Here is a 23,459-nt window from a genome sequence, read left to right as displayed (position 1 = left end):
TCACAATGCATTACTATGACTGACTACTACTGACTACTGTCAGTTTGTAGAATGAAATAAAAAAATATTATTACTATTGTAGTAAAGTGGATAGCCAACACAACGTGCTATCGGATACAAAACCGTAAACATCCATCATCCCAGAGAGGGTTGTAGTTTTGATCTATGTTTGTTCACATGGACGTCGATCGATCGTATCACTCGTAGTTATAACGCGTTGCTAGGCTTACTAAATAAGTAAATAACTTACAAATCATTATTGTACATAAGTTACTTAAATATTTTTTAATACAGTTGCTCACAAAGTGCTACTTTACGTAGCTGTTTAGCGTGCGGAAAGTTGGTTATGTCGAACTAGTGCTTTTTACTTTTCCAATTTTTTTAAATTTATACTTGTTCCAATTCACGACTACTTATTGATGAGTGTTAATATTAGTTTCCTTTAAACGTCGTAATCAGCATAAAAACCTACTGTTAATGTAAGAATATGAAAAATATACATATTTCATATTTTAATACTTACCTCTTCATCATTATAACACGTTTATTTTTTAATATTGAATATTGAAAATTCCGTTCTTAATAAGGTGTCTGAATGGAACGGAATAGCTGCCAAACGCCCATAGATATAATATACTTAAAGACGACGTCTAAGCGAGCTGTCACTGTTACCACTTTTGTTTAGTGTACGATTAACAATGTTTTACTTATTTTTTCGCAACTGTATTAAAAAACGTCGTTCGATACACGTGCGGAAATGTCATTCTTCACTCGTCCCGAGTCTTCCCACTCGCCTGCGGCTCGTGGCAAGATATCTCGGTACTCGTGAAGTAATGACATACCTTCCGCACTAGCATCGAAATGTACTATTATTGTAACAAAACAAGAAGGAAGAGCAAATCCATTACTCAAGCTCCGTTGTAGACGGATTAATGTGTTAATATCTTACAAAATCGAAGTTTCTTCATTCGAAGAGTACCGACTAAACTCTTAAGTCTGAAACTAAAGTCCAATCAGGATTATTTGTTTGGGGATTGCAAAGTTTGGAAACAATCCACGTTGGTTGGAGTGACTGCTTCCGAGGTGTTCTTGAAATTCAAATTGAGTCAATTGTCCCCTTTGTTAGAAAGATTAAATTCTTACCCGGGTAGTGATCGAAACTTTAACCGGTCTTTTGCTCGAACAAAATTTACATAGGTATAAGACACAAGACAAGTTATGGTTTTCGTATTTAATTACTTTTATATAAAGCAATTTTTCTTCGTCTCTGTCGAATTACTCTTGGCAGAGCAGTCGTGGTCACGTTGAACAACGAACGATTCTCCCTGGACGACACCAGTTCTCCCTGGCAGCTGGCAGCTTTAGATGCTTCTTTGGCACATGTGTTAACTGGGGTGTTGGTAAGGGCTTTTATCTGATCCGTCCAACGCATTGGGGAACGTCCTCTTACCCTACAGCCATTGACCCGTCCCTGGATAATAATAGACTCTCCGTGGCCTGCTCTCCACGTCGCGTCACATATCCGAAGTATCTGAGGATACGCGCTCTGACCGTAGCTGAGAGCCTCTCTATCACCTTGAGGTCTTCAAGTATGGAGACGTTTGTACGGTGTTGTGTTCAAGATACTCGCAGCATTCGTCTCCAACACCACATTTCGAGTGCGTCGATTCTTTGTCTCATCATAATTTCATCTGTAGAGCCTCCAGAATTAGTCACAAGTGATCTTAAGTATCCTAAGTGATCCTTAGGATCATATAACACAATAATAGGCATACCAAAAACTAAATAAGTCGTTTGTAAATGTCGATACGATGAAATAAGCTTGATATAGTTAACTTTAAACTTAGTTCAAACGCATCTAGAGTTTATTCTATTTCTTCTCTTCTTCCTCGCGTTATCCCGGCATTTTGCCACGGCTCATGGAAGCCTGGGGTCCGCTTGATAACAAATCCCAAGAATTGATGTAGGCACTAGTTTTTACGAAAGCGAATGCCATCTGACCTTCCAACCCAGAGTATATACTCTATTTCTTACTAACAAATAAAGAAATATTTTCAAGGTTAAACTTTATGATACTTAGGAATAAAAGAAGCTATTTGTGATCATAATAAACTTGCAATTATTATGAACCCGATTAACAAGTATCACGAATATTGATAGCGTTTTACCACTTCCATAAATAACGCGAAACGGCAGCTTATTCGTATTAACTAAATATCCGTCGGTTGTTTTAGTTCAATAATAGTAGGTACCCTCCCTTTTTGCTACTACAACCATTATTATTACGTTAGTAAAACCTTTGAAAGGTCGCCATAAATGAACAAGGGTTTTGCTCAAATTTCTAAATGGAGAGAGCATTTCTCAATTGACTGGCCTTGAGAAGTGAAGTGGGAAGAAATCGTGACAAACTGACATTTTTGTGAAGCAGCGATTCGATAAGGTTCCTGCTTTATTTATTAATCAAAAATACATTAATATATTTAAAAAAAAATACCATATTAATACCTTAAAACCTAAAGGGACTAAAACTAAACTAACACTACTACTAAATATAAAATACCTCCCCCAAATCCCCTGCTTCTGGCATAGACCCCAGAATGCTGGCGGCATTACCTCTCTGCACCGCCAGACTCAACCTCTGCGCAAAGAAGGAGCCCGCTCTGTGGTCCCCCGAGACACCTATCAGACGTTCCGACACCTTTGGATTTGATTGGATTGATATTTTGTACCGTTATTATATCAGAGTTGTTGTTGTAGTTGAGTTCCAAAGGTCGTGTTGTAGTATTTTTAGGAGTACTTAGTTAGGAGTTAGGATTATGTGCTCCACATTCCGGCGCCTTTCATGGGCAGTAAAAGTTATATCCGATAATACGATAATATTTATTATAATATTATATTTTATGAATTATTCCTGGATCTTATTAAGGATCAATGCTACTAGGTTCCTATCTGGTGTAAAGTTAAAAATAAGAAAGACATTTTTTAATTGTTAAAATTTATTATACGTCACTATTTTATTTAGTACCTAATTGTGTGTCTTTGTGTAAATAATATTCAGGAATTTAATTGCAGTGCGAATCTTAGAAACGAATAAGGCCCGGATATTTTATTTCATTTATCGATTCCTAGATTTTAAACCGCGTTTATAGGTAAAGCCTTTTTCATTTTTAACAACAAAGTTTGCTTTACTTATAGTTAGATGTAGAAAAATGTTACAGTTATCTCTTAAGCGTATCGTCATACTTACATATGCCTTAGTAGTAGAAAAGCTCTGATTGTAAAATTGTCATCATTTCAGCCTATATACGTCCCACTGCTGGACACAGGCCTCCTCTCATACGCGAGAGGGCTTGGGCTATAGTCCCCACGCTAGCCCAATGCGGATTGGGGACTTCACATACACCTTTGAATTTCTTCGCAGATGTATGCAGGTTTCCTCACGATGTTTTCCTTCACCGAAAAGCTAGTGGTAAATATCAAATGATATTTCGTACATAAGTTCCGAAAAACTCATTGGTACGAGCCAGGATTTGAACCCGCGACCTCCGGATTGAAAGTCGGACGTCATATCCACTCGGCTACCACCGCTCATTGTAGAATTGTAACGCTTTTTAATTAACTAACTACTTACAACGTTTAATAGAAAAAGGATGACCGTTTTAAAAATGAGAATACTGAGTTTTTTTGCAATAGGTACTTTATTTACGAGTAGGTACAGACAGCAACACTTCTAACTGTACAACTATGGACCTTATTATAAAAGTCATACGGTCCACCGACGTACTGTTAACGCTAAAGTTGGGCGATGGTACTTACCGTTTTGTGCGGCAGAGTTTACAAGTCAGCGTTCCGAAAATATACTTATGTACCGTAAAACGGGGTGAGTAGGTTTCGCGGGGAGAGGTGGGTTATGAATGGGGAGAGAAGGTTTGATAGGGGGATGAGAAGGGATTTTAAGGCTACTACTACAAAAATAATGTACCTATTCCAAATTAAAATGGAGCTATAGTAATACGCATAATAAAAAAAAATAGATCCAACAATCTTCCAAAATCACCTTTGTATGAAAACCCCTCTCACCCCAAATACGAGGCACTACGGGGTGAGGTGGGTTTTCCTCTTTATCGTCAAAGTTATGAAATGGAACTACCCAAAATAAAATAAAAACTAAAATACAAACGTCCGGAACACTTATTATATACACCATTCAGTTTTAATATGTAAAAATAAAATGTTATCGAGGTTTGAATTTCAGTTTTGACCCTACTCACCCCATTTTACGGTACATGATTTTATTGTCAGTATCTTAGATATTTTTCGAATATATTAACTGAACTGTCTGCTTAGAAAATTTTATCGTAGCTGTTATACATAACTTGTATATACATCAATGCAAGAGATTATAATATAGGTACTTTATAAATCCCTATAGTAATGGTACTCCACAGACCACCTCAACTACTAGATGGAGCACATAAGTCAATGGAGGTCACCACACATATGCTCTCCCGTACAAATTTAGTATGGCAGAACGACCGCTTATTTCATTGCGCCCACAATTAGGCCCACTACTCGAATATTTAAAAAATATTTATAATTATTAAGCTTTAGGGGTGTTCTTGGATTATTATAGTATAAAATACCGTAGACTACAACTGTATTGTGATGCTGGATTCGTAGCATTTTACAAGTAAAATTGTACATAATATGTGTGGTGACCTCGTGCTCTTTGTAAAAGCTTATTAACGCGGTGTCTGTGTAGTCTGTGTGGTACTTTTTGTCCGACGTCTATAAACATATGCAATCCTTCTTAGTATTTAACCATTTTGTGAGACATTTCAAAACTTGGCTCAAAGATTATGCTACATGAGAGCCTTAGATGGATTCCTTAAGGTGGATAAGCTATAATCCTATTTTCCACTCCCATTTAGCAGATTCTTTTCAACAACAACTTTCAACATTCAGTCGGATTATCAACACTAGTTTAGTTTATAATTGAATTGAAAACGTGAAAGCTTTTATTCAGTCATTTGAATTATAAATTCATTCATGCCAAATGGTAACGTCATTTTCACATTATTTTACATTAATTTTGTTCCGTTGTTAAAATTCTCCTAAATGTAAATACGGGACAGGCTCCAGAAAAATACTTTGAATTTCCGATTAGAATATCAGCTGTAATGCACCACGTCTGTTTTATGCTTAAATATGAATTCACAAATAAAAATGAATACTTAATCGTTTCAGCTGCGAAAGCCGGTGTCGACGCTCTCGATCCCCGGCGCGATGAAGGCGTACTCCGGCGGGCGGGACGCGTCCACCGAGGAGGCTGGGGTGGCGCTCGTTGGCGTGCACAGCGAGTACCCACGCTTCGGCGAGGAGCGGGCGCTCGGCGGCGGCACCTACAAGGGCGGGGGGGCGGCTAAGCACAAACCTAACATAGGATATAGGTTAGTACACACTTCAATGTCACTTATAATCAAAAAGAGCGGTTTTCTGTCTTACAATAAATAAAAAAAATGATATCGGCCTTCAGATAACTCGTAGTCGCGCGGGTCAATAAGTGCGTGCAAGCACTACACAAAAAATAAGCCGAACTCATTGAGTAATTCATAAAACAACTGAACTTAAGTAATAAAGATATGTACTAATTTTGATCAATAATCCTAAAACCAATTTTGCTGTTACTAAAGGGGCCCACTGATTACCAGTCCGCCGGACGATATCTGCCTGTCAGTTGTTCGGAGCTGTCAAATTTTTGTTCTAACTGACAGGCCGATATCGTCCGGCGGCCTGTTAGTCAGTGGTCGGCTTAACACTTAGTTCGCTAGTCCCAATTTTTGTGTAAGTATGTAGTAACGAAATATTATCTCTCATGCAAACATTTCTTTAAGTTGAGATGCCTAATGCCGTGGATCGCAGTCGATATCACATGCACCGATCAGCGCAAGCAGTCGTACCATAGATCATAACATTAACATATTTTTAAATAATAATACCGCTCCTGATTGCTTACAAGCCTTTAATTATATAAAGGGGTGTCGTTTGTAAAACAACTTAGTGAACTTATGAAATAACTTGGTCGTTTGTCTGCAAATAATGTTTTACTTTACAAATTGGACTTAATTTTAGGTGAAAATAGTAACAACAACAATAATTAGTAAAATACTAATGAAAGTTTAATTTTTACTTTCCACGTGCTACGAAACTCTATTAGCAGTTAGTAACAAAATTAATAGTTTACTCACAGCGGCTAACATAGATATTGACTTTTATGCTTCGGTTAGAGGCAAACTGCCGATTGTTTTAATAATGACTTCGGCCTTGGACGAACGAAAATAACTTGCATCGGGGACGCATCGATTTCTCCGTCTGTGGAATTATTAAAGAACTTGAAAGACAAATATGCATTTAGGTATCATTACATAGTCCGTATGATATATTAATTTCCTAATCAATAATGAAATAAGAAAATATGCATTTAGGTACCGTTGCATTGTGTGTATGATATTCATTCCTCAATAATGAAATAAGGAAATATGCATTTATGTACCATTACATTGTGGGTATGACATTAATTCCCTAATCAATAATGAAATAAGATAATGTGTACAGTAAGAATTTATAAATCCAAAATATATGTTTGCAAATTGACATCTTACAATAGACTAAATGTTCAAATAAAACCTTAAAATATATCCAGCTTGTATACAAAATATCCACAACGCAGGCTTCGTCAGGTGGCCCCAAATGCAAATCAGCAACATGTTTTGTCCAAAACAAACCAATGAATATCCGCAACAGCCTTCGTCATTTTTAAAGAATAATGCAAATAAAGTTAAACAAAACAATTTATAAATATGTTCATAATTTAAGCGGCTTCCTAGCCTAGTTGGCAGTGGCCCTGTGTACAATTAATATGTATTTCAAGTTTGCGGATTCATTATTATGCACAATAAGTGTTATGCTTTTTTATTATTGTGCCCGTTCAATTTTATGAACAATTATAAATATTATGCCTAATCTGTTATGCGAATACAAGCGTGACATAATATGTCGGTGGGCCGCGGCCGGTTTCCATTTTTCTCGCCTCGAATTCCATAACGCCCGATGTGAACGTCGGACCAAAATGTTATTTTGAAATAACGGTAATAATCAACGCATTTCCTTTCCTAGTGACTGATATTTCTATCATTTTTAGTAGCCTGGAGACAGGAAGTACCTACATAAAGTCGGATTATACGATTGTAAATTTTTCATCAGTCAATAAGCCTTTTTTTGACATCCGACTTTTTCCATAGTTTTAGCCTTTCAAATGTCTCCAATGCAGACATCTTATTGGGAGGTGTGTATCTATCTATAGATACGACTTTTTGATTTGGATTATTATTAATATCAAAAGTACGTTTTGGATTTTAACATGAGACCTTATGCCTAAAATATTTGATGAGTAGATGTAAGTTAACTAGGTATGTAATATATGATTATATGCCTCTATTGTACTATTCAACTAGAATAAATCAGAAAGTCGGATCAGATTAATTTTGTTCATATAGCGTATTCTTAGATAACATACAAAAATAAAAAAAAAGTTTAAATTTACTTGCCTATCCAAGGTACAAAGATAATAAAAAAAAAATGATTGAGATAGCTCACATAGTTTTTGGCGTATTGACATACAAAAGTCAATTTTGTTTTAACTCTCCTGTAAAGTTATGGTCCATAACTTATGGAACTCGAGGCAAGTTTTAAGCACTGAGACTGCAAACTATGTCCGCGACGCGTTGTCAATGCGGACGTGTCTCAGCACTCTGTGCTTGAAAATAGAGACTTCAGCTCACGAAACGAAACGAAAACGTATAACTAATACGTACGTATGACTTTGCAAGCTTTGAACTATATAATACTGGACACTATGTGACATAGGCTCATCAGCTAAATAGCTGCTCGCCTATAATTATATAATAATAGTTAACTTTAAAAATTCTGTTTCTTTTTTCAGATTAGGTAGGCGAAAGGCGTTATTCGAAAAGCGAAAACGAATAAGTGACTACGCACTAGTGATGGGGATGTTCGGTATTATAATTATGGTTATAGAAAATGAACTATCAAGTGCCGGTGTTTATACAAAGGTAATACTAATACAATCTTATTTTTACATACTAGAGGCAGGAGAAAAAAAACTTATTTCGTGAAATAGGGGTTACCCTATTCCAGAGTTGATCATCCTTAATATACTTTTAGTTCTTTTTTATGGCTCGTTCAATAGTTATCGCAGTACGTCTAATAACACCTTATTTTTAACTATGTATGTAGTAGAATGGATCAAGATATCTACAATATCACAGTCAAGTGGCTTTATTTTATCTAAAATAGAAACTCATTTTACTATAAGTATAAGAATGTCATACCAGGTGTGGCCTGTAATACGAGCAATAAAATAAACTGTAGGCTGTACTCCTCAAACTGACCAAAATTTGATCAGGAACTTTTAAAAATTACTTGTGTTTTGATTTTCAATACACTTTAAAGTTTATTTTAAGACGCAATGTATTGCAAATTTTATTAAATATGTCTAAAGCGTAACAAGTAACGTCAATTACAACGATGTTAGCGTATACTGAAGACAATATATATATTTTGTATGAAAAATAGGAAGTCTAAAGAATTCTTAATTCTTAAAAGTATTAAACAAAAGTTTTATCGTAAGAGGAGTACATTAGTATGTTTTAATTATTTGCTCGTTATGGGCCACACCCGGCATTCTAACGTTTATCTGTTTTTAAATATGTGTGATAATACTTACTAATTATAATAAATCGATTTCAGGCATCAATATATTCGCAGGCGTTAAAGACGCTTATATCAATGTCAACTGTGATCTTACTTGGCCTAATCGTCGCGTATCACGCTTTAGAAGTACAGGTAAGTTTTAAAATAGTACCTAACATAATAATTATACTAAGTTTTTGTGATTGGAAAAAATAGGAATATAAATTTCACGAAGTTTTTTTTGTCATGATCTGACTAGCGACAACCAGCGCCATATTGTTCAAACCTTTACACCAGGAGGTAACTCATGTGCTAACGGTTGGGTTGGTTAAGGCTGTAAACCTTAAAATGAAGAGGTCGCTATTGACGTTGTCACAGATGGTTAAATTCGCGGTGAATGACGGATGGTTAGCTAGCGGAATTGGTAACGCGTTAACCGGCAATCCAAAGATGTGGGTTCGAATTCCAATTAGCCAGAGTTGATCATCCTTAATATTCATTGTGATTGACATCTATTTATGTATACAAATTATTGACTAATGTGGTACGTTCCACAATAAAAGAAATGAAAAAAAAAAATTAAGAGAATTATCTTTGCTAAACATGTATTTATTTATAATTACAGTTATTTATGATAGACAACTGCGCTGACGACTGGCGAATAGCAATGACGTGGCAGCGGATAGCGCAGATTGCACTAGAACTAGCCATTTGTGCCGTCCACCCGATCCCGGGCCAGTACACCTTCACTTGGACGACGAAACTGGCCAACAAAGGAGGCGTTATAGGCGTTGAAGTTGTAAGTATTTTATCAATGTTTTTTTTAATATAAACCATCAGGCATAAAGGAAATTTACGAAAAAAAAAACTTTTAAAGTATAATCACATGGACGCAGTGAGTCTCTATTGTTTCCCATAAAGTTTTAAGTCATAATGTATTGTTTGTCCGCATTTTCTTAAGTCATAATTTGTTAGGTTCAGAAACCTTACCTATCTATAGGATAACCTTACGAAAATCCTGACAAGTTAACGATTTCAGTTTTACGACTAATGACAAACATTTTGACTTAAACTTTATGTGAAACAAAGGGACCCCGAGACGCAGTATGTCTTGGCGATAATATAAATTTCACTTTGTGTCTCTAATTTGACCATTGCAATCGAATGTCTGACTTGTAGTCTTTGAGATATGTTTCTTTTTTATATCTCTATTTATTGGATACGATTAAATATGTTTGTTATTGAGGTTTAAAATCATTCTACTTTATCAATAACATCTGGCGCTTCGTGAAACTAAATAGGTTCAGCTGTTGAGTTTTTTAAATTAAATATTCTAGCTTTCTATTTGATTTTATTTTTTAACACCTCACTTCAAGTTAATACTTTTTATGAGCATACTTAATGGTGTCCAAGAACTTGTACTTTTGAATTTGCTAAATTTTATAATTTATTAAAATTTTTCATTGTGATTTGTCCCAAGTAGTATAATACCGATGGTTTTCGTAAAAAGTAACATTTGGTTTTGTAATTATTCATTCATAGTTTCCTAAAATTGGTACCTACGTATGTATTTGAGTAACTTTACACTTAGTTTTTAGCTTTGAATAGTTTTAGTATTCATTCTCACATAAAAAATAGATTTCTTGTAGTTATATTCAACAAATGGTGAGTTTGCAATAGCACCTTCAATATGCTTTGAATTATTTATTTGCATTTTTGCCAATAATCGTGTATAAACTATTTATGCGACATTCTGCTGGTATGCTTTCATTTTGCCTGAAAAGTTTTTGCTAAATGTTTTATTTGGTATGCACTTTATTTCACATTTCAATACTTTTTTTATAATATTCTATAGCTGTATATGAAATAAAAAAATATGCAATAGTAAAGTGCATCATTGATATAATTAGCAAAAATTTATTTGGCAAAACGAAAAGCTCCGTTGGTGCTATATATCTGATATTCCCTTTCATTTTCTCCCATAGGGCACAATGTATAAGCAAATTCAGGTCTGTATTAAATCAAAGTGGTACAGTTGACAGTGATGTTAGCGGCGATGTGTGATGGCATGTTAATGTCGATAATGACGTCGGTTGTATTCGTCCTTTTTAAAATTTATTCATGTTTTCCTAATTGTCCACCTGCATTTCTATAATTAGACATTATCAATGGAATCACAATAGAAAGATAAAACAACTGATCTACCTGATATAGAGAAGTCGTCACCACACTGTTTTGTGTCTGTGGTTTTTTCCGTGTGTGCGTTTCGTTTGAGGTATTTATCTAAACAACACTGACTCGGACTTGCCTCAAACTTTAAATGTGTGGTTTGTTCTTTACTTCTTCACCTTGAACACGGTTTTAGCACTTGTACTGTTCCAGTTATGATCACATGAATTAAAATTTAGAAGGGCAAGTGTATACGTAAAACGATCAAAAATTGAGACTTGTAGGTAACCCCATAGAAACAGTTTGTGCATGTTTCCAGCTAGTCGCTAGTCTCAATACTTGTAATCAATTATAATGTTAATGTTGCTGAATTGTTAGCCTTTTTTGATTTGACTTTATAGGTACTTAATAAAATAGATAGGTTTTTAGAGATCAGTAGGTACTTTACGTAACCAGATATTTCCAGTATTTTTTTAAATATTATACATTGTAGTAAATAAAAATTCAAATAAAAGCCTTATAATAAAGTTTTAGGTAACAACTAAAATAAATGTTATCTATGCGCCAGACCGCTTTAGTTAAAAAAAGTCAAAATAAGTAATTGTTCAACAATATATTTGAAAATATTGAACGACACAACCCTTTTTTCTGCACAAATGATGCTTCAAATTATTTTTATTTCTGATTCCAGGTACCATACGACGTGACACTGTCGCTGCCTATGTTCTTTCGGCTATATCTAATATGCAGGGTTATGCTTCTTCATAGTAAATTATTTACGGATGCTTCGTCACGAAGTATAGGAGCCTTAAACAGAATTAATTTTAACACAAGGTGAGTGGGACTTGGTGGTCATATTTTTCTTAATTTCATTTAATTACATACCTCATTTATTTTTGGTTACCAGTATTCAGAACCTGTGCTTCAATAGAGTCAGTCTAAGAAAATTCAATTTGATGTGATAAGGAAGTGCTACAATGAATGCCATATTTTCATATAAATTTCATATAGTGACAATTCCCACTTTGTCATTGCAAAGTCTATGCAGAATTGGTCTGACTGGATGATAATTATTATATGTATGTAGGTTTACCTTTTTAAATTCTATTTTGTTTGATTACCTTAATAATTCCTAAGGGATGGATGTCATTTGTTTATCGAAGAAGAAATAAATTCATTTAATATTCAGTACTGATTAATATGAATTGAATTGAATATAAGGCCACGCGTTTTATTAATTTATATTAACGTCAATGTTTACAGGTTTGTCTTGAAGACACTTATGACCATTTGCCCCGGAACGGTGTTACTAGTTTTTATGGTTTCCCTTTGGATAATTGCAAGCTGGACATTAAGACAATGTGAAAGGTTAGTATCAAATACAATGATGTGTGTTTCATATTTTACTTGGTGACGTATATAGTTGGAACCAACATGCAGTTTGTCGGCAACTTTTAAGTATAAAATAAGCTGAACATTTTTTTTCTTTCTTTCGCCATCAGTATTGTCGCTTTCATTCTTTTTAGTATGATACAGTTTGTAGCCTTGTACACCTATTCCGTTACAGCTGTAACGGAATTCACCGGTATTGCCTATAAGGGCATGCTATCGCTTTTGTGCTGTGGTATCGTATTTATTGTTTTTGTGCTTAATTTATCCACTGTCTGTTTTGTTGTCGGTATCTGTTTACATTTTTGCGGAATATTGTATGTAGCGAAGCCAGGTTCATTACCATCACAAGACAAGAGTTTGACTTTGATTAATCAATTATAGCTTTAATAAGGTACAAGACACATCTGCTATATATCTGTTTATATGTTAGCTAGACACAAAGCAAGTGTTGGCCGCACTTTCAAAAATGTCGTAAACACATTGTAGTGTCGTCACATGAAAACAATGCACTAGCACTTTTATATGTAAAACAACTATAACACACAATATATTATTAAAATTTTGCTACATTTGAACTACCTGAGAACTTAAAAATAATAATAATTTGAACACATGGAAACTGTAGCGCACTAGCTCATGTTAGAGCTTGAAACCTCGTCAAGAAGCACCAAATCATTGCACCTATCTCACAATCATTATCAAGCCACGTTCCTTTATCTATCATCTAAAATAAATTGGTATTTCAAAATTATTCTTCCATTATTACATATCTTCCTTCTATCTTTACCAAGTCTATTGGTTGTCTATATTTCTGTCCCTTTACATCAAAATGTAACAAAATTTTATTCACGCATGGCTAAAAATATTTGTTAAATTTCGAACCCCAATAAATGTTTAGTCTGCACGCTGTACGTATACGGTATTAGTAAATATTTGTGTAGTAAACAATATTTGTCGTCATTCAATGGGCATGCAAAATTAATTAAACGATATAGCATTGATATTTGGGTATATTCATCACATAATTCATTAAGTAATGGTTTGTCAATGGTGGAATTTTATAACATACCTTTGAATTACTTAAATGGAAGTTTGGCCACCAAATTTTCTTCATTATAAAGATATAAGTAATTAAGATTATCGTGGCAGTACAATCGGTTATCCTGTGGTTCTTGTCGGGCGTTTTGGCTCTCAGGTTCCATGACGAAGACCATGCCAATTTGCTAAACTCAATGTGGCTGACAGCTATAACCTTCCTCTGTGTGGGGTACGGCGACATTGTGCCCAACACTTACTGCGGTCGCGGCATTACCCTCACCTGCGGTATGGTGGTATGTATCAAATACAGCAATTTACGCGTGACAAAACACTGGTTTTACGAGTTTATTTTTTAGTTTATTACGTATCACGTGTTTTCTAGCCAACGCAAGACTTGGACTTGCATTGTGTAGAAAGTGCTAAAAAGGTAAAGGTGAGCCATTTTATACAATATTTTAATTTCACAATCAACTAAACAATCAAAGTCAAACTCTTTTAATACCAAAAACCTGCGCGTTCTAATACCTCACTTCTTTTTACGTTCAATGAAAATGGTTATGCTTAGGCCGGCTTGCAAGAAACGCTTAGGTCTGTTACTTTAACAATGTAGGTATAAACATTTCGTTCAGACAGATTTATTGACGATTCAGGTTTCACGATGAAGAACACGCTAATCTACTGAATGCAATGTGGCTTATTGCAATAACGTTTCTCTCCGTCGGTTTTGGTGACATAGTGCCAAACACGTATTGCGGCAGAGGTATTGCTGTTAGCACCGGCATTATGGTAAGTTAATATAATAAAACACATTTTATTTGTGTTGACTGACACCGGTGTTCAATTTCGATTGGTATTCACAAAACTTTATCACTTAAGTATAAATCTTTAATGCAAACTTATTTTTTCTTGATATTTGTAAACGTGTTCTAACCTTACTTTGGAAAATCTTATCGTCAGTCAACACTTATTTAGCATCGATGTAAAATACATAACACACGACACATAAATGCTTTACACATTTGATGGAAATGCTCACATTGTATTTGGTGTATCAATGTTACAATGTATATCAGTTGGAAGTTCACGTTTACTGTGATTAATATCGCAGTAAATATTGCTTTATTCATTTATGTAATTAATGCAGTGTCAAAAACACATCACATAAGTAATGTCGAATTCACATACACTGTAGGCTTACACCATTGACTCAAATGTTAACGAATTTGTCCAGTTAAATGTATTGTATTTATTAATGCCACACTCCATGTTTCACTTCACCATATAAAATATTTGTAGTTATGTACTTGCAGGTAATTGAGTTTCTTGGATACAGTAAAGTACGGTTTTGATGATTTTAAAGTAAATTAACGTCCATTTCCCTGTTAAAGCCAGCTATTAGAAACGTTTGTAGAATGGAATGCTTCTTTCTCCTTACTATTTTCTAGAACTCTCTTCACAAATATTTCACTACAATTGCACAATAACTTTGTTTTTTAAAATGGCTCACTTTTCCTAAGATTATTTTATTAAGTACAAAGATTACACGATAAACTTGTTGCACCTAAAATAGTGCTTTTGTAATTTGTTAATGTTGAAAAAATACATTTGATATTGTCGCAATTTCAAACCTGGTACACTATTGTAAGGAAAAATTTTCGCGACGAAGTGCAGAATTGTTTTTAAGGACTAATATCCGATAGAACTATCATCCATTGAACGTCTTTGCAATAGTGTATTATTGATACCTATTCGTATCGTTTTAAAATATGGAAAAAGGTAACCAATATTTTTGTTTTTATTTTATTTTGTTATGACATCAATAATTTTCACGTGCATCTAGATATAAAATAAATAAAATTATAATTATTCGAGAAATAAATAAAATTAAATCTTTTTGCTCTTTAATTAAGCGAGGGTAATCGAGGCAATACTTGGCCGAAATATTAAAGGAACCTTATTTCTGTTCGAATAGAGAATAAAATTTAAAATTGTCTCTATTATCCTCCACTTTAAAATAAAATAAAGTAAATAAATAAAGTCTGAGCACATAGCCAAAACTTTTCTTTTGAGCCTTTCAATTTTTTTTTAATTTATTGGAATGGAAAACTTAATGCTTCCACGTTCGCTTTTACATTAAGATATTCACTTAACAGGGAGCTGGATGCACAGCGTTATTAGTCGCGGTTGTTTCAAGAAAATTAGAATTAACTAGAGCTGAGAAGCACGTTCATAACTTCATGATGGACACACAACTTACTAAAAGAGTAAGTATTACGGTGACCTCAGTTCATCACAATTCTTGTTAATCTAATTAACAGGGGGCTGGATGTACAGCATTATTAGTGACCGTTGCTTCAAGAAAGTTAGAGTTAACTAGAGCGGAGAAACATGTGCATAACTTCATGATGGAAACGCAACTAACAAAAAAGGTAAGGTGGTTGTTACTCACGTAACAACTAAGGAAGATTAAATGAGGTAAGTCATTGCAAGCTAGGTAATGTTTCTTTTAACACAACATTTTTATGCTAATGACACATATAGTTAAAAACTCTACATTAAATAAACGTGATTTAACAGATAAGTACTGTTAAGCAACACTTTATAGGCTAGTATATGTTTGCAATGTAGTTTAAGATTTTAATCCACGCCAAAATAATATTTAAAAAAATACTAATTTAAAACGTATTGTTACTAAAACTGTGTTGTTTTTTGCTCGTTATATAATATTATGTTCATAACTGAATAGTGATTAATATTAATGGATTTTCCAGTTAAAAAATGCAGCAGCCAACGTGCTACGAGAAACGTGGTTAATATATAAACACACAAGACTGGTCAAAAGAGTTCATCCGGGTCGAGTCCGAACTCACCAGAGGAAGTTCTTGTTAGCCATATATGCGTAAGTATAGAAATATATAAGATAGAAATTAAAAATCGATGTGATGCAGCGTTTTGTAAACTGTTTAGTTTCGAAAAAAATAATTTAAAATCAAGTATTTTGTGTAAATATTCTTGCAAAGAAAGTAACTAGGTACTTATAGGTACTATTATAATGTGACATTTATAATATTTTTTACAGATTACGAAAAGTTAAAATGGATCAAAGAAAGTTAATGGATAACGCCAACACAATAACAGATATGGCAAAGGTTAGTTGCATATTAGTTTATAATATTAATTGCTACACTCATCCCATGTCACACTCATTTAGTTTTCCCTGGCACTAACACTTGGCCATATTTCGCCGTTTGACAACCAAAATTCAAAATCAACCATTCTTACTTAAATCAATGCTCATATATCAGAATCGCAGAATTTAGTCTTCGCGCAGGATGTTGGAAAGTTCCTGGATAGTGTGCGACTTACCTCTACAATTTAGTGCCACTTGTCGAACATTTGCATAAGGTAGATTCTACAACTTACAGTATTTCTGACATATTTATGACTAAACGTGAGCCAGAAAAAAACTAGTGGAACATCTGAAGGCCAAAGATGGAAAAACGTTTTTGTTTGAAGAAACGTCACTTTTGACACTGAGAGATCCGATATATATATCTAGAACTAGTTTTTGACGTAACTTAAAATTAGTCAATTGATCAGTATCTATAGTGCTTAAATATGAGCTATCTAAAAACATTTTCTAGTAACTTTTGGTTATCAACTGAAGATTGAACTTACAAGTATGAATGGTGCATCTTTTTATTAGAAAAAGAGACACAAGATATTTTGAAGTTTAAGCCAAGCAGAGCGTGTCCCCAGTAAATTAGTGTCAGTATTATTTTTGTCCAGTTCTTTAGTAATTTTAGATCAACTAATTTTGAACTCCTTTGGTTACTTAGCCTTAGAGAGTTCTTTTAAATTAGAGATAATAATTATTAATCGCTAGCATACCTACTTGTGCCTTATTAGCTGCATGTCAATCTCCATTTCAATTTCCACCTAGCATGAGCTATTTAGATAATGTAGAAGAATCTTAGTACCTAGATAGTTTAAGACTAATACTTTTTCAACTTTCCAAACATGAACAGCATTCTGTACACACACTTAACAGACATTCACAACACATAGGGCAGGTACTACTGTAAACACTTAAACACGTTATACTTAAATTAAAATCAACAGTGAATAAATAACTGCAAAGCGATTGATAGTAGGACCCCTTTCTCTTCCAGACCCAAAATACTGTTTACGAAATAGTATCCGATATGAGCACCAGACAAGATAGTATAGAAGAGAGATTAACCAGCTTAGAAGAAAAACTTACCGCCTTACAGGTGAGGTTTGGTTACTTCAATTATATTTTTAGTAAGACATTTTAACATAATTTACTAATCATAACGTACGAAGACACAGAGAATCTACTAATAGTTGTAAAATGATTATAAGCAATATGACTGGATTTACAACAGGATAAATAGGATATTTAATTATCACGATAAATGTATTATGTACCTAGTATTAAATAAGTTGCTAAATTATAATGTGTGTTTTGTAAGTGAAAATTAAGTTGCTTGAACAATGTTTGCCATATTTCACGCCTGAAACACAGGGAATCCTAGTTCAGGCACATGTAAACTATCACTATTTTTAAGTCTTTGTTTTATATGAATGTAACCATGAAATACGTGATTTTTGAATAAATTACGTTTACGTTTACGTTTATAACCATTTAAGTATATATATATAAAATACACATTAACATTACTTACATTTTGATTATTTATGTAACTGTGTAGGATTCTTTAGCCTAGGTCACATTTTTCTTAACCCTTAGTCTGCCAGACGTCATGTTGCACATATCTGGACATCTGCCGTTCTCCCGCTGCTGCCAGGAAGGAATATCGGCTCGTCTGCCACTGTCCCGCTTAGGGCTTCCAATACCGGGATCCCGGGATCCCGTCTGTTTAAACGCATTTTTCAATACCGGTATTTTTTAAAGCAATACCGTGATCCCGGTATTTTCAAAAATAAGAAAAATATGCCGATTATACCGTTTAAAATCTAATAAAATGATTAAATTCGGCTGTATCAAAAAGATTACTTGCCCATTTAATTAAAGAAAATCATTTAATTGAAGCAAGATCTGTGCAAGATGTTCAGGATATGATATTAATATAATTAGTTCTTAAAATGATATCAAAATGTAGAAAGAAATGAGCAAGGAATTGTAGTATGGCAAACAAATTTTTGGTGGCAAATTTGAATATAGGTGGCTGGTTTATTGGGTTGAACTAAAAATGTGACTGGTGAAGTCATGATAATTATTGCAGATTGCGATTATTGTTTAATATCCTAAGCTAAGGACATACATGTCTGGTGTTACAGTGAGCCTTTTTTTATAAAACACAAAAAATTAAGCGATTCATAGTCAATACCGGGATCCCGGGATCCCGGTATTGATGAAGAAAAATTTCGGTATTTTTTTTTTTTTTTTTTTTTTTTTAATTTATTTACTCAATAAAAAATACACAGTAATCCATTACACATATTTTTTCGCCAAACTGCATGACAGTTTGTTGGCGAACGGTAGCACTCAACAATCTTCCTTAATCTACTGTGTAAGGTATAAGTAGGTACTATCGGCAATACACTTACCCGAGCAGTCGTTAGGCTTTATCTCCTTGCAACAAAGTTCAAAACTGGTCAGATAACTGTGACGCCGATGGAATATTTGTTAACAGGTAACATACTTAAATACAATCTTATATCTAGTATTATGCTATATTATATAATAATATGTTTATTCTAAAGAAATTTAACCAATAGGAACTGGTATCAGGTACCTATGTTGCACTTTATAGCATTATAGGTAAAGTAAGCATTATAGGTTCATACAGACTTATTTAATCCGAATCTTGTTATCCAGAACATTACGTCGATAATTAAATGAAGTAACTTAAAACAAAAAACAAGTTAACGTGTTATTACGTTAAGTTAATCTGTTTTTGTGTAATTGTCTAATAAAAACACTTTTAGTTTATTTCTAAAGGACAATATGCTACTACAGTCGTCTTCAGATGGGATTACATTATAGATTTTTATTATTAATACCGGTATTGAAAGAAGTCCGGTATTTGGAAGCCCTAGTCCCGCTGCGGGACATTTTTAGGTTCTCTCTCTTGACTGAAAGTTGACTGCCAAGAATAGGTTCTTCACTGCTCTAACATATAACAATGCGAGATCGTTAGACAAGGATAGGATACAGTTGGTCAGTATCGTCAACAAACTTTTAAGCTTATATAAACTTTATAATTCCGTGTTTAATTGGGCGATGGTGCGTTGACCGGCTCAACTCATTGCGGACGCGGCAAAATATGCAAAATGGAGGCTGGCAAACGTGGCTATTTTATTTCCCTCCCGCTGGGGGAATTTGGCAGACGAAGGGATGTAAATTGATTACTTGAATTTCTAAGACCAACTCGTGAAAAAAGAAGTTTTAAATGGATCGTAATAAAGGGATAAATACTATAAATAGGGTTTTTTTTAATTCAGAAACAAACAGTCATACATGGATTATGACTGTTTGTTTCTGTTTTTCTTTAAGTGTGGAGAAACATTTTTTTTATGATATAATTAGAAACTTCTGTAACAGCAACATGCATTTTATGTTACAGGAACAAGTAAATAGCCTACCAGATGTGGTGGCCAGGTGCTTGCAGCAGTGCTGGGAGCGGGCAGAGTCTCGCAAAAACTACCTGCACCCAGACACTGCTGCGGCACCTACCCCACCCGCTAGCGTCATAACCCCCCACGCCAGGTATGTACATATTACCAAAGATATATGGAACTCCGTATAAGATAAATAAAGTCTAAGAAAAAACATGCCTCGGAAATCAAGAAAAAGTCATTCTCTAGTAGATGGCGCCACACCTTTGGCCTTTACTCGGCTAGATGGCGTTGACGACACCGTGAGATATTTAACAATTTTAACACATATCAGTGAAAGAACATGCGTTTAAGTCATATGGCGTTATATATATTTTTTTTGATATTCTTATACATTTACTATTTTAGTTTTATTCGAGTGTCGATAGATGGCAGTAAATTTACTATGACTACAAAATTTACTATGACAATAACCCTCTACATATTCTCTTTGATAATACTCGGCCTCCTTCCGTCAAGTGCGAAACATATTCCCTTGATCGGCCTGGCCTAGTCGGCAATAAGCCTATAAGCTCTATTTATGAAGCCGGTGCACGGTGGTCTTGGGTTCGAATCCTGGTAAGGACATTTTTTTGTGTGAGCACAGATATTTATTCATGAATAGGTGTTTTTTTTATGTATTTGTTATTTATACATATCGTTGTCTGAGTACCCACAACACAAGCCTTCTTTGTCTTAACAGCAGCATGAAAACATTTAATTGATTTTATTTTCAGAACATTAACGACAGCAACACACCCCTGGCCTCCGAGCCCAATCTTGCCGGGGGTCAGGACCCATTCAGCCCCGGAGAGCACCGTGGCTCACTCCCCCGCGCCTGCCAGCCCAGCGACTCACGGAGCCCGGCCTCCGCTACCCAGCTGAGTACCGCCTTCCAACTCCGAACTGTTGTGCTGAACTCGTCAAAACTCGGCGCCCCTCCTCTGACCCCCCTTAATATAACTACGACCAGATAATGGCGAAAGAAAGATATCGTAGACCTCAAAAATAGGATGACTTTATTGTGCTGCTCTTTTGGTGCTAAATTATCTTTTTCACCCAGATCTCAGATACCAGCACTTAAGTATGTTTACTACTTTAGTAATCTGAATTTTATCAAACACTCGTTACCATTAATAAGTAAACCAACGTTTGAAATCAGCATATAAACTCGCACATTAGATTATTAATAGAATAGGTACGAGTAAACTTAAAAATAATACTAAGACGGGAGATTCCTCACAAAAAATTGTTCAGGTCTATTGATATCATTCTATCTCCAATGGACCACGCCTCGGAGCGAGATAAGGTCTGCCGTAGTTTTTCGCTGTTCCCAAAAAGTTTCGGATGTGTGGGACTGTTTTCTAATAGGTATTGCTTAGATAGTGAAAAGAAATTAGCCAGAAAGGACTTGCTGTTGTGATTATACAAAAATGCTTTATCGATACGCGCTTTAGAGTACGTTAGAATATATTTTGAATACATTATCAAGATAGATATAGGTTAGTTTACTTACCAACACGTCTGTTCACGTTTTATCCTTTGTTTCAAGAACCAATCCACACTGTATTGTCTGCATCTATTTTTTTGTAAATAGGTTGCTTTATATAAAAACATAAAACCAAGTAACCATTATTTCCACTATTGAACATTTTATCTTAAATTACGACAAAAAGGATTTTATAATGCACTATGAAAATGTTGGAAGTCATCAATAATTATAAATTTGAAAAAGCTGCATAGTAGGGGAGACCGAGATGAGTTTTGACAGAGGAGAGTTGTGACATAGTCGATCTTTTGGAATCTATTAACTAAAAACTAGGTCGCAATAGCGCGCGTTTGTTAGTTCAAGTTACGAGCTAACAAACGCACACTGTTGCGAGCTCGCTAACAGTTATTAGATTCCAAAAAATCGAAATTGTCACAACTCTCCTCTGTCACAACTCACCTCGGTCTCCCCTACTTATAATAAAAAAGTATGAAAGTAAGGTCAATAGACGCCTAAGTGTGGCATACGGATAAGTGTGGCTGTCTTTTACATTGAGCTTGTTTGGACATTGATTAGTGTTTATTGCGAGGTCTTAAATTTGCTACTAAACGCGAGTATCAAGTAGGTAGCAAATGTATGAACGTGCAATAAAAACTAATCAATAAGTAAACAGGCCCCAGTGTAACGACCAGCCCTACTTATCCCTGTGCCACACTTACCCGTTTTGAACGTACACAGGATTAGTAATAATAAATACGATTATGTCAGTGGTAAAGTGAATTTACATAACCTGTGCTGTAGAAGTAAAATAGGCCTCCAGGATCAAATTCATAATCTGTACCTGTAAGCCTCCAGGATACGAGTAGGTAAACAACTTTATGGACTACGAGTATTTAATTAAATTTTAAGAACTGATAATTTATCATCATTCAATACATCAGTTTTATAAATAACTTGTATTTGGAAAAGCTATAAAGTGTGTATAAAATCATTTTTGTAAAGGTTTCGTACAAGACATTTGTGTTAATCAAGAAACAAGTGCCTATTTGTGTCTTGTCACATTGAAATTAAGGCATAAAAAGTTACGTGTTTCAACTTACTGAGAAATAAATATGGTTAGTATGGTTAAATATTGTTTAAATAAGGGCCTGATTCTAATGTACCTACGTCAAAAATTAGATCCGATCCATATCGTATGTAGATTAAATTTTTGAAGAAAATTAAAATTAGAGTCAGACCGTTACTGTAACTCGTCTGTCATATTGAGTTATCGTACAATTAAGTTTCTTGCGTTATGTACAAGTATGTCTTTTAGAGGAAAATATAGTTCATAGAGATTTTATTGTACACTCAGACTATTCTGATCTGACAAATAAGATAATTAATGGTCAGTTATTTCTATAAATTGGTTTTAGTTCCTATGAGAGTATTTATTTATAATAATTTAAGATAAAGGTGTTGTGAACCTGCTTTTTTGACAAACAGTATTTTAATTATAATCCTCCACAAAGATCATACAGCGACTGTTTTTATTTAAAGACGATTTTTTTTTCTACGTTTAAAAAAAATGTATAAGGTAAGGTGGTAAGATGAACATAGTTTAGTTTGTCTCGGGACAAGACAAAAAATATGACGATTACATATAGGGGTTTGTCTTGCCTCGGTGATAGTCTTACCGCACCTTACCTTAAGTAAGTAAAAATAAAATTACTTTGTTTAAAGAGCAGATTTGAACACCGATATAGTATGTTATCTTGCTTGCCAGTTTTAGCTTTAAAGGAAATGTAACAATTGTAACGCTACCGGCGGACGTCAGCACATCATACGATCTATAAGCAGTATACACACTTTATTTAGATATAGATAAATTAAATTGTTACTACCTGCCTATTGACACGTAGTTTGTCAAATTTTTATAACTTTAGATTAATTAGGTCAAGCTTTGATAAGACAT

The 23,459-nt window shown here is 34.4% G+C and overlaps 1 protein-coding gene across 8 annotated transcripts in view; it reads left to right on the top strand.

Annotated features, from left to right (window-relative positions):
• LOC134798695 (small conductance calcium-activated potassium channel protein) overlaps positions 1-21,158 on the top strand; it is a 77,258-nt gene extending 56,100 nt beyond the window's left edge. Inside the window, exons 2-15 of one of the 8 annotated variants that reach the window (XM_063771074.1) lie at positions 5,248-5,450; positions 8,003-8,132; positions 8,830-8,925; positions 9,398-9,571; positions 10,315-10,335; positions 11,633-11,775; positions 12,205-12,309; positions 14,022-14,157; positions 15,690-15,800; positions 16,143-16,270; positions 16,451-16,520; positions 17,526-17,645; positions 19,986-20,128; positions 20,754-21,157. In XM_063771074.1, the coding sequence (XP_063627144.1) occupies positions 5,248-5,450; positions 8,003-8,132; positions 8,830-8,925; positions 9,398-9,571; positions 10,315-10,335; positions 11,633-11,775; positions 12,205-12,309; positions 14,022-14,157; positions 15,690-15,800; positions 16,143-16,270; positions 16,451-16,520; positions 17,526-17,645; positions 19,986-20,128; positions 20,754-20,901 (1,728 nt within the window). In that variant the 3' untranslated portion in view covers positions 20,902-21,157. Of the gene's footprint in view, positions 1-5,247; positions 5,451-8,002; positions 8,133-8,829; positions 8,926-9,397; positions 9,572-10,314; positions 10,336-10,757; positions 10,782-11,632; positions 11,776-12,204; positions 12,310-13,528; positions 13,665-14,021; positions 14,158-15,524; positions 15,636-15,689; positions 15,801-16,142; positions 16,271-16,450; positions 16,521-17,525; positions 17,646-19,985; positions 20,129-20,753 lie in introns of all 8 variants that reach the window. The other 7 variants (XM_063771075.1, XM_063771078.1, XM_063771077.1 and 4 more) reach the window with 7 other exon arrangements.
• Positions 21,159-23,459: the final 2,301 nt, after the last annotated feature.

This window comes from Cydia splendana, chromosome 17, assembly GCF_910591565.1.
Source record: "Cydia splendana chromosome 17, ilCydSple1.2, whole genome shotgun sequence".
Lineage (NCBI taxonomy): Eukaryota > Metazoa > Arthropoda > Insecta > Lepidoptera > Tortricidae > Cydia > Cydia splendana.
Note: the sequence above shows the minus strand (reverse complement) of the source record. Positions and strands in the feature narration are given on the sequence as shown.